This window comes from Pristis pectinata, chromosome 15, assembly GCF_009764475.1.
Source record: "Pristis pectinata isolate sPriPec2 chromosome 15, sPriPec2.1.pri, whole genome shotgun sequence".
Lineage (NCBI taxonomy): Eukaryota > Metazoa > Chordata > Chondrichthyes > Rhinopristiformes > Pristidae > Pristis > Pristis pectinata.
Window position 1 is genome coordinate 13,240,522 of NC_067419.1, and position 18,892 is coordinate 13,259,413.

The following is an 18,892-nucleotide window of genomic DNA, read 5'->3' on the forward strand; positions in this document are numbered from 1 at the left end:
CTTATGCACACCTGCATAAACAACAGGTCAACCTTGAACTAGGTGAGGTATCCCAAGGTTGCAACAATTTGCATAATGTTTCTGATTGCACTGTACAGGTCATTAAACCTGTATACAGTCATTAAACCTGCTATGTTGTAAATACATGGTCTAAAGTGACATCAATTGAGTTGGTTATTCCATCTGACCATACCCAAGGCATACCTTGAACTGCTATACCTGTCCAGGGTTGAGGTAGGGGTCGCAATCTTCCCTGGGGGTGCAGTTTCGCTGTGGTGGAGCTGGTGGCATTGTTGGAGGAAGACCTGCTTGGTTCCTTATTGGAATTTCAGCTTATGTCTTTTAATTTACGTCTTCATGGTTGCTGAAACTGATGTCTCAGAGCTGGGGTTTGCTGGATGCCGTGCTGCTCCTGGCATTAGGTTGCTGCCTCAACACCTCACTGTTTGGTGTATCTTGGCAATCTTTCCCTCCAAGCTGCACTGTTTCAATTGCTGATTTCCTTGACATTCAGCAGAGGAGAGACCACTGTTCACCAATGTGAGGGGCAGTGGAAGTGGGTCCAGTCATTCTTAGAACCATAGAACAGTACAGCACAGAAAGCAGGCCATTCAGCCCCTCTAGTCTGTGCTGAAACATTATTCTGCTAGTCCCATTTACCTGCACCCAGTCCGTAACCCTCCAGACCTCTCCCGTCCTTGTATCTACCCAATTTATTCTTAAAACTTAAGAGTGAGCCTGCATTTACTACATCAGATGGCAGCCCGTTCCACACTCCCACCACTCTTTGAATGAAGAAGTTCCCCCTAATGTTCCCCCTAAACCTTTCCCCTTTCACCCTAAAGCCATGTCCTCTCGTACTTATCTCTCCTAATCTAGGTGGAAAGAGCCTTCTCGCATTAACTCTGTCTATACCCCTCATCATTTTGTAAACCTCTAGCAAATCTCCCCTCATTCTCCTATGCTCCAAGGAATAAAGTCCTAACCTGTTCAATCTTTCCCTGTAACTCAACTCTTGAAGACCCGGCAACATTCTAATAAATCTTCTCTGCACTCTTTCAATCCTACTGATATCCTTCCTATAGTTAGGTGACCAGAACTGCACACAATACTCCAAATTTGGCCTCACCAATGTCTTATACAACCTCACCATAACATCCCAACTCCTATACTCAATACCTTGATTTATGAATGCCAGGATGCCAAAAGCCTTTTTAACAACCCTGTCGACCTGTGACGCCACTTTCAGGGAATTATGTATCTGAACTCCCAGATCCCTTTGTTCCTCTGCACTCCTCAGTGCCCTACCATTTACTGTGTATGTCCTACCTTGATTTGTCCTTCCAAAATGCAACACCTCACACTTGTCTGCATTAACTTCCATCTGCCATTTTCTGGCCCATTTTTCCAGTTAGTTCAGATCCCTCTACAAGCTTTGAAAGCCTTCCTCACTGTCCACTACGCCTCCAATCTTGGTGTCATCAGCAACTTGCTGATCCAATTTACCATATTATCATCTAGATCATTGATATAGACAACAAACAACAATGGCCCCAGCACAGATCCCTGAGGCACACCACTAGTCACAGGCCTCCAGTCTGAGAAACAATCATCCACTACCACTCTGTCTTCTCCCACACAGCCAATTTCAAATCCAGTTTACAACCTTTCCATGGATACCTAGTGTCTGAACCTTCTGAACTAATCTCCTATGTGGGACTTTGTCAAAGGCCTTACTAAAGTCCATGTATACAACATCCACAGCCTTTCCTTCATCTATTTTCTTGGTAACCTTGTCGAAAAACTCTACAAGATTCGTTAAACACGATCTACCACGCACAAAGCCATGCTGACTATCCTTAATCAACCCTTGGCTGTCCAAATACTTGTATATACGATCTCTCAGAACACCTTCCAATAATTTACCTACTACTGATGTCAGGCTCACCAGCCTGTAATTACCTGGTTTGCTTTTAGAGCCTTTTTTAAACAACGGAACAACATGAGCTACCCTCCAGTCCTCTGGCACCGCACCCGTGGCTAAGGACATTTTAAATATATCTGCCAGGGCCCTTGCAATTTCTACACTAGTCTCTCTCAATGTCCAAGGAAATATCTTGTCAGGCCCTGGGGATTTATCTACCTTTATTTGCTGTAAGGCAGCAAGCACCTCCTCCTTTTTAAGCTCTATATGTTCCATGACACTACTGCTTGTTTCCCTTCCTTCCAGATACACTATGTCAATTTCTTGAGTAAATACTGATGCAAAAAAACTGTTTAAGATCTCCCCCATCTCCTGAGGCTCCACACATAGATGACCACTCTGATCTTCTAGGGGACCAATTTTGTCCCTTACTATCCTTTTACTCTTAATATACTTGTAGAAATCCTTCGGGTTTACCTTCACATTATCTGCCAAAGCAAACTAATGTCTTCTTTTTGCCTTCCTGATTTCCTTTTTTAGTATTTTCTTACATTTTCTATACTCTTCAAGTACCTCATTTGTTCCTAGTTGCCAAACCTGCTATACACCTCTCTCTTTTTCTTAACCAGATCACCGATATCCCTTGAAAACCAAAGTTCCCTATGCTTGTCAACTTTGCCTTTAGTCCTGGCAGGAACATGCAAACTCTGCACTCTCAAAATTTTGCCTTTGAAGGCCTTCCACTTACTGAACACATCCTTGCCAGAAAACAACTTATCCCAATCCACTCTTCCTAGATCCTCTCTCATTTCCACAAAATTGGCCTTTCTCCAATTTAGAACCACATTTTGAATGCCCATGACCCCTTGAACACTGGTAACTCTGGATATGCAAGTTCTTCCTCTCTGTGATCCAGCCCACCATCACCTTCCAGCTTCCCTGCAGTTCTGTTGGGTGTCGGGAGTTTATTAAATTTCCCCGCCATCTCATTTTGTTGCCCTATACTCTCCTCTTCAATGTGGTACCTGTTACATGGGTGATGGTAGAGGCTGGAGTCGTGGAGGAGTTGTGACTTCTGCTTTCTGCTGCTCCATCAGTTCTTATCTCATGGCCTGGGCAAGGCTTGGCTTGCACTTAAGGCTGGTTTTGAACATGGAATTAACATGTGTTCAGTAATAGTTCAGTCCTTCCCCCTCAGAGCAAGAAGAGGAACCATACAATAAAAGAGGACAAAAATACTCCTTGATCACCTTCAGGTGTACTTTCCCAGTGTTAAGCTATTGAGCATGTTTGAAACCAGTGTACTTGCCTCAGATGCATATTTCAGTTGAATTGTATCATAAGTAGTAGAGCCGACATGAGACTTATTACAAGGAATCCAAAAAAGACATTATTATTGTTCAATTAGTTCTTTTTATTTTCAAAGTCTCTATATGTATGAATGATAAGAATTGAAATATTAGTGATTTCGGTCCCAACAACATTTAGGCTACATGGGTTTTAAGTGACAAAGACAGTAATAAAACTAATAAAGCATATTGCTGTCAAACCACCCCAAGAGTTCTTCCAAACAGTTTGAGGTTAAAGATATCAGAGTACTTATTGACAATATCACATCGCCCTCTGAGTTGGAGATGGGGCAGAGCATATTCTGCAGTAAATAATGTCAATTTATTCAAAAAACAGATTCCACTTATAGAGCAAAGGAAATAGAAACTCCAGCAACTTCTCCTAAAAACAGTAGGTTAATTTTTCCAGCAAAATACAGTGCATAAAGGGTAGTTAAATATAAATTCTATGCACAAAATCAATCACAATAGCTTAAAACAGTGTAGTCTTGATTGACAGAGGAATTACTCAATCAGCTCCTCTCTATATTGCTGTCACTACATGCAGCCTAAATACGTTTGCTGCCAGTATTTATTCCTCATTCTGGCATCTGTAATGCTAACACTAATTTGTGAACTGCTAAGTGCACTTTAGTTTTCAATTTTTTTCCCCTATTTTCTCCCCTCCATCTAAAACTTTTGACCTTGCTGGATACAGATCTACATGTGTTAATTGCCCTCCAGTTCCTTGCCAAACAGAGCATTATTCAGCTGGAAGATCTAACAATGCGTGTTGGCATCATGACTAGACTTAGAACAGCTGCATATCATATCATTACGTATTCCAATTTATGGGACCAATCAGATGCAGCAAGCTTTAATATCCACTGCACCCTAATTAGGACACTAGCCAATTATTATAAACCACACTTGGCTGTGATTAGTTCATTTGCCAGGGATTTTGGACTGAACTTTCAACTCTTCTGCACTCATATGGCCAGAGCACTCACTGTCTGAGTCCACTGAACTAAAGGGCTCTCATTACTTCACATTGTCTAGAGCTACTGGGTCTGTGACATCAGTTTCCAAAGAACATGGCAGTTGGACATTTTCCCTACCAGAGCATGGTTCAGGGTAAATTAATGCATGGGAGAAGGGTGGTGCAGTTGGTAAACAAACATGTGGGGGGAAATGGACAGCTGAGTTTCGGCTCAAGGACCCTTCATCTTCTCTTTCATCCCTTGCACCTTATTGCACTGCACTTTCTCTGTAGCTGTGACACTTTACTCTGTACTGTAATTGTTTTTACCTGTACTACATCTATGCACTCTGTACTAACTCAATGTAACTGCACTGTGTAATGAATTGACCTGTATGATCGGTTTGCAAGACAAGTTTTTCACTGTACCTTGGTACAAATGACGATAATAAACCAATACCAATACCATCTGGAATGCAGGTGAAGGGCCTTGACCCAAAATGTCGACTGCCCATTTCACTCCACACATGCTGTCTGACGCACTGAGTTCCTCTGACAGTTTGTTTTGTGCTCCGGATTTCTGCATCTGCGGTCTCCTGTGTCTCCTGAAAACTAATGTTTGAAGTTCATTTTCTTACTTTCTTTTTCTTTGGGGAGGGCTTGAAGGCAGCTTCAGTTCCAACATTTATCAGAAAGAACTCCACTTTGGACTGTTATAGTGGCTGAATGCAGAGGGTGATGCAGCAGATATAATCGTTACTGTGTGCCATTAAATATATTTTGGAAAAAAAACTCTAAAAGAAAGCCAGTAGGATGATTGTCCAGATCCTTTTTCATGCACCTGATAAAATCTTATCAATATCATATTATTAATTTACCAGAGCAAAAAGTTTCTAGCATTGGAAATTAATGATTTTAATGACCAGCTGGAGTACAACAACAGTGGCAAATGAAAATGGTAACTGTGGTGCTGAACCTCTTCCCACCATTGTGCCAGGGACACTTGTATTCACTGAAGGAATGTTGAGAACTGGTACTTCACAGGCAATGCCAACCCAACCTTCATAACATTGGCACATGAACTTTTGCTTCATGTCTTTAAGCTCCCTTGGGTTCATCTTCCCTTTCACAGAAAATCTTGGATGGACTCCCTCGGAATTGGCTCTGATACTGAAACTCCCGGGGTCCAGGTGGAGGTAAGTTTTGGAGTCAATGTTCTTCCTCGCACACCTTCCATGTTTCTTGCATAGATGTTTGCTGCACAACTTTGTGGCAGATGTCACATTAACAATATAGTGTCCCAAAAGGCCATTAATGTACTCCTTCACTGCTAAGCAGTGATTCTGTAAGGAAAAGTTAAGTCACTTTAATTCTAAGAATATCACACATTAAATAATATCAGCAACCCACTAGAATGCATTCTAACATCCTATGTATTGGGAAAGTGGGTGATGTTTTGGGATGCCTCACCAGTGGGCGGGAGACCCAAATTATTTTGCACTCTTTATTGGAACAGGTTTAGCTATTTTTTTCCAGGTTTCTAACAAGTTAGGAAGACAATGATGACAATAATGGGCATGTATCAATCTCAGTGCATGTACTTAAACTGAATTTGGAAGATGGAGGTTTTCTGCCTCTGTAACTATCTACACAGGAGAAGGAAATGGACAGCAGATATGCTGGGTCTTTCCTCCGTAATAGGACCAGGTATAATAGATACATAACAGATAGTAGCCTAAGCCTCCTGAAACATTCATGTCTGATGTATTGAAGTAACTGAGCCCCTATCTGTATACCCTGTGTGCAGGTACAGCCTCCTGTGAGCAGCTTCTCAATGTCATTTAGTTGCAGGTAGGTTAGCAACATCCTGTGGGTGAGACTGCCCCCTCCTTTCCTGATTTCCACAGCATTGCTGCATGTACAGCAGCCTTCTTCAAGTCTCGCTGGAGACCTGAAATGTTAGCTCTCTTTCTCTTCTTACAGATGCAGCCTGACCTGCTGAGTATTTCCAGTATCTTCTGTTTTTATTTTACATTTCCAGTAAATGCAGGTTTTTTTTATAATTTTCTTTCCAACGTTCACTGCCTGGAGCACTCAGATTACATCAAAAAGTTGGTGTGTTCAACTCACTGACTGTTTTAGTTGATTTAAACCCCACCCACTCGCTGGAATTAAATCCTCTCCTGTCGATCCCATTGTCTTCAGTTAATCCTTGGGGGAAAAAAAAACTCATTGACACTTCACAAGAAATTTCACAAGGAATGTTTTTTCTGATTATGATCTAGTCAGATGATGGACAAAGAACAGGATGAACAACTTCATTCAGGGGAAAGCTATATTCATATTGTAACACAACTGCCTGTGCTTTTAAGCAGCTGCAGCTGCTGTGGTATTAGATGAGAATAGACATGATTTCATAAATTTTAGGGAATATATACATGCTGGAGTGATTATAAAGATAGGTTCTAATTTAAAATCAAGGTAGCAGCAGATTTTACAAAGTACCTTATTTCAAAATCTTTTCAGCGATAAATTGTCAGTCCTTTATAGTTTGGATATTAGAAAGATTATATGACAGAAGAAAAGGTGTAAACAAGGAGAATAAAACAATGCCATTTTGTCTTTGAAATTCTAGCAGTGTAGAAGCTTAAGGTGTTAGTAGCAGATCAACCTGACACTTGGAAGGGTTATGAAAGGAAAGAGAAATGCCATGTGAATTCTTTGCATGACTACAATTATCATCATATCCCTAAGACAACTCTACCTATATATTTAGCAGATCCAGCTGTGTTTCCACCTGCAGCTGTCAGAAAAGATTCTATGTACTTCTACACAGTATATTGTAATTATGGCATGGAAACAGAAGTTCTTAATTGCAGGCAGAAAATGCATGTTTTTCTTGAACTTAGACTTCTTTTGAAGTTCTGATATACTTTACTGAGTGTTCAATGGTCAGAGGACTAGTGGGAAACTGGAAGGATAAGGAATTAATTACTTAAAAGAAAATTTCTTGAGATTATAAAAGCAAAACCTGCAGATGCTGGAAATCAGAAATAGAAACAGAGAATGCCGAAGATACTCCACAGGTCAGGAAACAGCTGTAGAGAAAGAAACAGAGTTAACTGCCAGTTCTGATGGAAGCCCAATGACCTGAAACATTAACTCTGTTTTGATCTCCACAGATGCTACCTGACCTCCTAAGTATTTCCAGCATTCTCTGTTTCATCAGAAAGTGAAGCTATATTCAAATCAGGATTCATGGGTATATTATGCCATTCAGCCAAAGCCATTGTTGCCATTGAACAATGAAGGAAAAAAATGTAATCATACCTTTGATCTTGCATAATCGATGTTTCCCCAAAGAACAATCCCCGCGGTTCCCATTGCAGCACTTTCACCAATTGTATGGACTAGGTCAATCTGTAAAGTGAGAGGCACCACAAAAATTGTTATGCATTCGCTGATTTGAAGTAATACTCTGAGCCAAATTTGTATTCTGGATTTGTCTGAAGGGCACCTCATTTTCTGTCTTGGAACCTTGCAGCCTAGTGGCATGAACATTGAATTCTCCCACTTTAAATAATCCCCACAGCCCCACCCCTCAAGCATGCTTCTTCTTTTCTTCCCTTTCCTAGCCTCTCTCTCTTTTTTCTACCCCCTTTTTTTTCTCTCCTTACCTTTGACCCATCCCCTGGTGGATCTGTTCTCCCCACCTCCCCTGCACCTGCCGATCAGTAGCTCTTACCTGCATCTACCTATCACCACGTGCCCACCCCGCCTCCCCTCTTTTTGGGCTTCGCCTTTTCCTATCTTCAGTCCTGAAGAAGGGTCCTGACCCGAAATGTTGACTGCCTGTTTTTCTCCACGGATGCTGCCTGGCCTGCTGAGTTCCTCCAGCATCATCGTGTTTTTCATTCAGATTCCAGCACCTACAGTCCTTTGTTTCTCTAAAAGAACTTCAATTTGTTCAAGGGTAAAAATTGTGCTGAGTAATTTGTGCTTGAGGTACGAATGGTGACTCTAGGAAAATGGTCATAGAATGTCAGTATTTTTCTATTGAATTTTTATATCCTTGCTATTTATTCATTTGTGGAATATGAACATTTCAATGTATAGTTAAGAGTCAACCATATTGCTGTGTGTCTGGAGTCACGCATAGGCTAGACTGGGTGTGGTCAGTAAATTTACTTACAGAAGGATATTAGGAGTTGGATGGGCTTTTGCAATCTAGCAGCTTCATGGTTACCAATACTAACACTGGCTTTTAATTGCAGATTAAAACTTGAATTTAAATTTTGAAGTTCCCATGGTATTGTAAAGATTAATAATCGAGATACCTGGATACTAGTCCAGTAACTTAATTACCATGTAGTGTACCCATTCACATGTTACAGGGAAGAGCACTAGCAAAACATGATGATGTTTAGAGGTGGTACTTTCCACAATCCTACGGAAATAGCCAAGAGTCTTCAGTGATCTATAATGCCCACAATCAATCCTGAACCTCAACTGTCATCCATTTTCCACAATGGATCATTAGACACCAAGAAAATGTATCCAGAGTTAGAGTTATACTTGACCCTTGTCTAACACAAGGGCACCATGGCCAATTGCAGTGCAGTATCCTAAAGTGGCTGAAATCAGCTGCCTTAGTATGAAATGGAGATTGAAGCTGCTGGTTTACATGGCTTAATGCCATACCACATTGTGTGGTGTATCCATTAAACTGTTAAGAGAACTAGAATATGACAGGATGTTTTCCAATTGCATGCACCAGGCACAGAGCCTTGATCAGTGGGAATGCTTATCAATAAGTCATATACACAACTGCTTACAATCTTCTGTGCCTAAAAGATGCAAACCCACCACCTGGACCCACCATTGCCCACTCTGTATTTCCAGCAGCTTTCCTGTCAGGAGCATGATTTTGAAACCATGATTTTGGTTTTAGGATATGAATTTGTCTTAACTAATGTGTGTGAATGCTTTTGATAGATTATCCATTTTAGTGTTTGAGGTAGGAAAAAAAATACAAAAGTGATCACTGCCCAATGTTATCCCTAAGGAGTAAAGGCAAATACCTGTAACCCTTTGATTGGAATTACTGCATAAATGAAGAAAAAAAAGAATAATTTGTGGTGTAGGAGCTCAGTATCAAATATTGGAAAGATGTCCAATTGTTATAGAATGGATAGTAATTCAAAGACAGGATATGGTGAACAGCCTCCTTGTTTGCTGTAAATATTTCTTATTCTATGATTTTATATGTTTAGGGAAGGAATACTCATCTATATGATTGCTCTTTGATACTGGTTTCAATGAAAAAGATAAATGAATTCATGACCAATATAATTTCCAAAGAGCCATAGAGTCATACAGCACAGAAACAGACTCCAGTATTTGCAGTCTTTTGTTTCTGCAGAAACAGGCCCTTCAGCCCAACACACCCATGCTGACCATGAAGTGCCTACCTGTACTAATCCCATTTTCCAGCACTTAGTCCATAGCCTAGAGGTAACCTCTCATCTAGGTACCTCTTAAATATTGCAAGGGTCTCTGCCTCCACAACTCACTCAGGCAGTGTGTTCCAGATCCCAACTACCCTGCATGTAAAAAAGCTCCCCTCTTACCCCTTACCCTAAACCTATGCCCTCTAATTTTAGACATCTTAACTAAGGGGAAAAGTTTCCTACTATCTATTGTCTCTATGCCCATCATAATCTTGTATACCTTCCGCCTCCACTGCTTCAAGGAAAACAAAGCCAGCCTACTCGTTGTCTCTTCATAGTTGAAATGCTCCATTCCAGGCAATATCCTGGTGAAATACCTCTACATCATCTCTAGTGAAATCACCTCCTCCCTGTAGTGTGAAGACCAGAACTGTACACAGAACTCCAGCTGTAGCCTGATCAATGTTTTATTAAGTTGTATCATATTCTCCCTGCTCTTATATTCCATGCCGTGGCTAGAGAAGGCAAGAATCCTTCTTCACCAGCTTAGCTACCTATGCTGCCACCATCAAAGATTGTTGGATTTGTGCATCAAGGTCACTCTGTTCCTTAATATATCCTAGGGCCCTATCCTTTGTGTAAATCCAAGCCTTATTAGTCCTCCCAAAGTGCATCACTTCACATTTATCAGAATTAAATTCCATCTGCCATTGCTCTGCCCATCTTACGAAATGATTATCATCCCAGCGTCTACAACTATCCTTCTATCAATACCACCGCCAATATTCAGGTGATCTGAAAACTTGCTAATCATACATCCTGCAATCATATCCAAATCATTAATGTATACAACAAACGGTAATGGGAGGAAGTTGGAAAGATTTTGGGCTTTATAAACAGAGGCACTAAATACACAAATCTTTATAACTTTCTGATTAGACCATCTGAAGAGATGAACACATCACAGCAGGGTGACGGGAGTCATGAGTCAGTTCAGTTAGGGTTTTGAAACCATGTGGCATGCCACACTGGAGGGGAAGCAGGTTTGTTGGTGTGGGGCAATATTGGGAACAGGGGTTGCAATGCGCAAGTCATTTTGTTTTACATCAAAATTGCCTCTGTCAGACCCTGGAGTCCCTCACCCTATTTCCCTCTGTTTCCACAAATCATGTGAATGAAGGCAGAAATACTGATGCAACAGGGTGACCTTTGGGATGGCAAATAATGCTCCCCTCTTTTCCCCCACCCCACCGCTGTTTGATCCATGGGAGAGAGAGAGAGAGATCTATACCTTCCTCTCTTCCCACACCTTGCACATCCAATGTTTAGGTTAGAAAAGTGATTCTGTTTGGAAACCTGGAAAAACCTTTTGGTTGTGCTCAAAGTAGTCTTACCCTCTTTTCTGAAACTTGAAAGTAGATGGGGATAAGTAAAGTTAATTTGAGAGATACCCAAAATATCAGTGAGTCTATAAAAAAAATCATTCCCTGATTTATTCTAGCTAACGATTTAAGAGTTAATACTCATTCTAAAATGAACATTGACAAATCTACCTTGGATGGATCTAAAAGTAATAAAACTGGAAGATTAATGAAATCAGTATTGAAGCTTTCATGTGAATGCAATTGAGTTGTCATTATTTGCTAATTTTGGCACAATTCCTAGCTGGAACCTCACCTTTAACCAGCCCAAAGGATGACACTGTGTGAATTGTATTGTTAGCTATACAAACCAGATGATGCTTTAATATTACATATATTTCCAGCACAAAATAAATATCTGGAATCATCTAACCCTTAAAGTTCATCATGTTTCTTTTTTACTTACCTCAGTGAGAGGCACAAACTCATAAGCATAATACGGTCGTCCATATGCAAAGACCGGGAGAGCATAGTCTTTTTGGGCTATGGAGGCTAATCTGATAGCTTCTTTCAGTCGGTAATGGACAAATTTTCGTGCATTTGGGCTTGATTTCAAATCAAGTCCAAGGTAGATGGAAGGGTAGAGAGCACCACTTTCTTTCCATAACCAAAGTAACTTGTCATTACGTTTGTATTCAATTGCAGGGCACTTCCCATCATATTTCTTTGTCTTTTCCTTATAGTGATGGTTATAGCAGTCTGGGAAGAGGTAAAATCCCCAGAGGCCATTTGGTCTCATTTTCTCTACTAACTCCAGTGTACTATTCATGAAGTCTGATGCTGCAGTTTCATATTGTTTCTTAGCTTCTAATTTGACTTGATTGTCTGTCCAACTGGGGTGAAGCCTTTTCACAAGTTGTTTGGATTTTTGCCGATAGATATTTTTCAGTCCCCAGTTTCGGATCCATAATGGCCTCCAGTTTTCCCAATCAATCACCCCAAGACCACTGAAGTCATTAAACGGAATGAATTTCTCAATGTCAGACCTGGTTTTGTTCAAGTGTCCTTTTAGGTCACTATTCTGGGGGATCCCTCCATTCACTGAAACATTTTTCTTTGTATAGTAAGGGTACTTGCCCAGATGATTGTGGTAAAATATGGTGATGACGGACCCACTGAGTGTATCATTAGAGTTTGAAGATATATCAAAAACACTGAGGTCCAGATCTACGTTGTATCGAAGCCTGCACCATTTAGTTGGTGCATTCCAAACAACAATAAATGGGTTCTGTGGAAGCACTGGAGGTTTCACTTGCTTGTAATATTGGCCACTTGACAGCTGCGTTATAATTACAGTAACCAGTAGTCTTCCAAAGAAGTTCTTGGAAATGATTGCAACACTCATGATATTCAGCTTCCAATCCAATTTCTGAAACCAACAGATGATTTTTATAGTTTGCTGAAACTGAAAAGCAGACACATGTGTATCAACAGTATATGAATATAAAGTAGTTCTGTTAACTTACAGATAAAGATTAAGGATTAGCGATGTATTAACAAAATTATTGCATTACTAACAATAGGAATCTCCAGCCTTCTTTATTTAGTTACAGCACATTAATCAATTCCAAACATCCTCAGCAATATTTTTCCAGCTTGTACACCTTTAAAATAAACCATAGAACATTTCCATGCCTGTTTTTTCTTTCCATCATTTTAGCTGTTACTTTTTTAAAAGTAATCTAGTCTGTTACACGGAGCAGTGATAGGTATTCATTGCCAATATTGAAAGGAGATTGTTCAAATTAAATTATCACAGCCATTGCAAATATTTTTTTCCACATGTGTCATCATGTAATAACTGAACAATATACTTGGCCAACAACTAGAAGTGGTACCAAAGGAAAAAGGACATCAGATAATGTTTCAAAATTAAGAAAAAATGTATTAGCTTCTACTTACAGAATATATGAACATGTGAAACATGCAGGGAAATAAAGGCATATGTCCCACATTCAAGATGGCATTAATAAACACTACTCCTCAGGGAGATGCAATACAAGACAAGAGCAATGCCCAAGGCCAAAAAGGAAAATGTATTCTGGAAAATTTCTCTCTGTCCCCCTCTAGCAATATAAAATAAACAGAACAAATAAAAAACTGACAGCTACAAATATGATATGGTAAAGTTGAATTTAATAAGGTTGAGAGAAAAGTTGAAAAAAAGTTATTTTAGAAAAGTATCCTATAAGCACACAGTAGGAAGTTAACTTTTATCTAAATTTAACTAGGGCTGCTAAAGAAACAAGGCAATGCAATAATATTGATAGAACTTTGGCTGATGACTCAATAAAAACAGATACAATTTGTAAAACTACCAATTGTCCATCAAATACGAGAAAGTCCATTGAATATGTCTCATTATTATTAATGCAGCATAATCCTCAGTGCCCTTCCTCACACAAACTACTCTACAGATAAGTTAATGAAGTTAATTATTTAGAAAAAGTCTTATGAAAGAATTTCCTCAACCATAAATCTCAGGGATCCAATGTTTATAGCTGTGGATCCTGAAGAAAAACTGTATGGAAAAGAAAACAGCTTGAGTTTGGAAAGGATTTAAATGTGAGGTTTATCTTCACAGAGGTATGCACAGGAACTTAAATTTGACTTCATTTGGAGTGACACCATTAAAAAGATGTATATCATAAGCATACCTGGACACGCACATGTCCTTAACAGATTTAATGATTATTATCTTGCATGCATGCATGGATTCTAATTCTAACCCCATGTATTGACCAGGAATATTAGACACTAAGAGACATGAGAAACTGCTAAAACACATCTTATATTCAACTTCCTTCAACAATGCTGCAATGCAGTTCAATGTTATTTCTTCCATAGTCTTCACTTGATCACTGGATGAATTTGGAAATACACTCGTTTTCAACATTCGCTGGGTTTCTCTCTCACGGGAATTAATTGAGTCACATGCACACTTCTAGTTGAGTCACACGTACACCTCTTATTCTATGCCCTATTTTCACAACTCTCTTTATACTGCATAATTCCACCAGCACTCCAATGTCCCATTTTTGAATGTCAATTTTGCTGGTTGATGTATACCCTCAAACCCACTATCATGTTATTTAAAATGTGTTTCTCCTTGGCTTCAATCATACTTTTGTTCCAACTGCTTCACTTCCATTCTTTCCTCATGATTTGACCGAAATAAGCTCGATCATGTTCTGAGTCGCCTAAGGATTAGTAACTCAACAGCAGCATAACTTGTTTTGGAATGTAGTGCCATTCATAGTTATACAGCGTGGAAACAGGACCTTCAGACCAACTCATCTATGACAAGCAAGATGCCTATCTATGCTAATCCTGTTTGCCTGTGTTTGGCCCATATCCCTAAAAATTTTTCCTATCCACGTACCTGGCCAAATGTCTTTTAGACTTTGTAATTTTACCTGCCTCTTCCTCCAAGTACAGCCTAACCAATGATTTGTCATTCTGAAATATAGCAAAATGCTTGCTAATCATGTCACATTGTTAAATTCAAGCACCCCATAATGCTTGGTCTTCATTGCTTCTTTGACAATTCTCACTGATCTCTCTCTGCTGCTCTACTTAAAGCTTGATGATATGGTGAAATAATCATAAGCTTAATATCATATTTCATACAGCACTCAAATAGAGATGAATTAAAATGAGAACCATTATCACAGACAAACTCTTCTGGTAAGCCATAACATAGAAAGTGGATCACTAGTGGGCTCTGTTGTAGTACATAATCCAATGTATTTCACCTCAATTCATTTTAACATTCTATCAATGGGTTCCAAAATGTTCTCAATCCCTTTCTGATAATAATAAATGTTTACTCTTCAGAAAGGTCTCAAGGGCTATTTCCAGCTCTGAAAAGATGTCATTGTTGGTTTGGCTCTGCAATCATGATTTGATTGAACTGAGCTCGATCATGTTCTGAGTTGTCAAAAGATGAGTAACTCAACAGCAGCACAACCTGTTCCTCTGCCTTCATGATTTCTTCCATGTTTTGACTACAATCCATTTACATTCACTTTTAGACCAAAATGAACTCTCTTTTTCCATGTGAATGCAAACTTGCATCTTTTGAGCTTTACTTTATACCTCAACATTTATTCTAATATTCAAAGATTTTCTTTGTGGCTGAGTACATCAACTGGATTGCAAAGGTAATGCTCTGTACCTTGTAATGTCTTGTTCATGATAGCTTAAAAGATTTACAGTGACGATTTAACACCATTAGGAAGTTCTTTTGTATTTTAATCATTAAATATTGTTGACCACCCTCCTCCCCCCTCCCACTTATCTATATTCAGTCACATATCCAATCTGGTGAAAATGCTGGCTTCTGTCAGCTCTGTATATAAATCCTGAGAAGTAGGAATTGGCCGCTGTTCACTGACAACTCCTTAGTATAACCTCACCCTGTAATCATCATACGGTCGAACTGTCTTGGCCGTCTTAGGCACTTTTACATTTGGTGTTGCCCAGTCACTCTAACCTGTCTTGGTTGGAACACCATTTCATTCTAATTTATCTAACTCTTTCCCCACCTGGTTCTACAATCCATACGGAACAAATCAAGGTTTACAGTAGATTAGTTTTCCATCCTAGCTTGATCCGAATATTCACATTATGACCTGTAATCCTGTAGAGCTACCCTTGAATTTTTCCAATAGAATCTCTAAATGTGATTTTAAAGCATTTCTACTGAACGTGTCTTTGCATTTTAGCTTCAAGTTCCAAAGACGTTGCACACATGAACTCTATGTGCAACCCCAACCATCACTCACCTAGGCCCAGGTTATTCATTCATCATAATTCCAACACCAAGTAAAACAATTTTTCTTCTGCTCTTAATATATTATGATCCCAGCTCAAGGGTTTAAAAAGATTTTAGGGCGAAAATACTTTCAGTTAAATATTCAGTCATGGCATTACTGTGACAAACTAGTTCAGAACCTGGAACATAATAATGGGATCAAGTTGAACGTAGAAGCATTTGTAATAGATGAGATGCTCAGGAACATAACACTCAGAGGCTATTTTTTTCTGCACCCATGGAAAGCTACTAAATAATGAGATGGGCAAGTTAAAAGTTCTTTAACTAGAAAATGGCAGCTTAAAATGGGTGAGTGAGTAGAGCAGCTCAATCAGCTCATTGACAGACAAGTGGAGACACGAGAGACTGCAGATGCTGGAATCTGGAGAAACACCTATTGCCTGCCAGCTCTTGCTCCACCCCTTCTCTTCACCTTTTTATACTGGCTATTTCGGGTTTAGATCCTTCATCTGGACTGAAAGATATTCAGTCCAGATGAAGGGTCTTAACCTGAAACATCAACTGTCCATTTCTCTCCAGCGTTTTGTGTGTTGCACTGATAGCTAAGGTCTAATACAATTTTCAAGCAAGCTCATAAATGGACAACAAAATGCTTGCACGATTCAAGTATAAGGCTACTAATGCAAATCAGGATGTAGAGTAATTGCAAATTTCATGTAGAAGGAGGCAGAGCAAATGTTGTAGTAATTTCTACAAAATATTGATCAATGTAAGCAGATGTTAACATACAAACTGTTGTACAATCTTAAAACTTGATCTCAATTTGTCATTTCCTTTAAAGTTATGTTGAAGAGAAGCCACAAACATCATAGCCAAGTTCATACGCTCAACAGATACACTCTCATATTTGTTTAGCTTGTTTCCCATAAACAGAATTCCTCAACCCCCACTGTGCACAAATTATTGCAGCTCACTGTTGGCAGCAAGAACATGCATTCTTCTGTTCTGGTGAAGTTCATCCATTCCCACAACTAAACTCTGGGTAAGATACCTTTGGGATATATGTTAATAAGAGCAAGTAATATGCCAGGCAAACTGGGTTCTTTTCCTAATGGCTTATATTGTGCAGTCACCTCCCGAAATGCTCCAACACCATATAAGGAAGGCCTAATAAGCAAAACTACAAAAGTAGTGAAAGAGTGCACCTTATCCTTGCAATCCATGGTGGGAATAACCATGCTTAGTAAATTCACACACACCTGCAAACATTTCTTAATTCTGTCTGACCACCCCTTGTACAATGCCATCTACTCACTTATTTAAGGCATGCCTCTCACATACAATATGAATGGAATGCAAACAAGTAGAAAGTTAATGCTAACACTTACTGAGTCCTTGGTCAGTAGTGAAGCTAAAACCAGTGAAGATGATGATATCCTTGCATCTAATCCTTATTCCCCTATAACACTATTTCTCAACCCAAATTTCTTCTGATTTATAAGCAGTGGTTGGTTTACTTCTTACATGCCTCGTTGCAGTTAAACCCATGTGTCATTCTCAAATATAATGTCCTGGATGAGTCCTCATGGACATCCTAGCCAGAAATAAGCTACATAGTTTGTCACCTCACTTCTTTCCAAATCTACCCCTTGTTTTCAAGCTGCTCACATTTATAGCTGGTGACAACAATATGCAGCATTCAGCAGACCATCAGGATCTTGCTACCCATTCTGCTGAGTACTGCGAGAGTCTATCAGATATTGTGCGCCAGCATATGTTCTATCATGTGCAAGTTATGCACCTGTACTTGGATAGCACACCAAACACATCAGACATACCAACAGATGTATATGTTTGAGCCTAAAGTATGGGTGGCACATCAAACTATTTACAATAAAATGCTCACGACAGCAGCCCTTCCTCTGGATAATTCACGGCCTATTGTTGCACATCAGTTTTGTGTTGATGAAATGGATCTTGGTCACTCAGCAAGCTCAGCACAATACTTGGGCAGTCAATGGGCACACTACTCCATTAGAAAATATGCAGTCCTAGTAAACCCACATCATTTCACCAACTGTTTGTGAGTGGTAAAAAAAAAGTAACGTAATTGGGTCTCTTTGAATTGTGAACGTCCATGAATTTCCTTCCAGATAGTGAATGGGAAACTGAGAGAGAATTTCATCTCCAGCCTGGGGAGCTGGATACATTGAATATCAGCACTAATCACCACACAACTGCTGGAAGTGCAGCACTAGCTCTGTTCTAAGGTTGTAATTGCAGGTACCACTGTAATATTCTTATTAGAACACAGGTAACTCATAGCTTATTCCACAATGAGGAAAGATCCCTGGAGGAAATTAGATCCAGTGACTGTCTGGGAGTAATAGCTTGATATAGGAGGAGGAGTCATGGTCCATAGAGAGATATGAGTACCACCTTGTCTCTGCCATTTTACACTGTTACCTTCAAGCTAGATGTGCTACAGCTTTTACGACTTAACATTGAATTCAAGGAATTAAAGAGAGCTGCTCTTTCTACCTAATATCAGAGGCATTTGGGAACACCTTCTTGAATGCCCACAGCCTTTCTGGTAAGAGTACTTCCACAGTGTTGTTGGATTTGGTGTTCGAGGATTAAGACTCAGCAATGATGAGGGACCAACAATATACTTCCAACTCAGGAGCGTGTACAACTTCGAAGGGAACCTGCAGGGGGTGGTGTATCGATGTGACTGCCACTGTTATTCTTCTTGGTGGTAGGTGTCTTCTGCGTTGGAATAGCTCAGGTGAGTAACTGCAGTACATTTTAAAAGTGGTACATTTTGCAACTACCATGTGCTGAGGCTATAGGTAATCAATATTTAGGATGGTTGATGGGGTGCTAATTAAGCAGGTTGCTTTGTCCTGGATAGTGTTAAGCTTCTTGAGAAGCTTTGGAGTTGTACTTGTCCAGAAGATGACCCCACAAAGCCTTTCCAACAACTATAAGTCATCACCCATCACAAGATACC

General features: G+C 39.7%; 1 protein-coding gene across 4 annotated transcripts in view; it reads right to left on the reverse strand.

The window, feature by feature from the left end:
* Positions 1-3,320: 3,320 nt before the first annotated feature.
* The window catches only part of hyal6 (hyaluronoglucosaminidase 6), a 60,485-nt gene continuing 44,913 nt past the window's right edge, over positions 3,321-18,892 (reverse strand). For 3 of the 4 annotated variants that reach the window (XM_052030340.1, XM_052030341.1, XM_052030337.1), the window contains exons 2-4: positions 11,509-12,471; positions 7,562-7,651; positions 3,321-5,574 (exon numbers count right to left, since the gene is read on the reverse strand). In XM_052030340.1, the coding sequence (XP_051886300.1) occupies positions 5,125-5,574; positions 7,562-7,651; positions 11,509-12,447 (1,479 nt within the window). In that variant the 5' untranslated portion in view covers positions 12,448-12,471 and the 3' untranslated portion in view covers positions 3,321-5,124. Of the gene's footprint in view, positions 5,575-7,561; positions 7,652-11,508; positions 12,508-18,892 lie in introns of all 4 variants that reach the window. The other variant, XM_052030339.1, reaches the window with a different exon arrangement.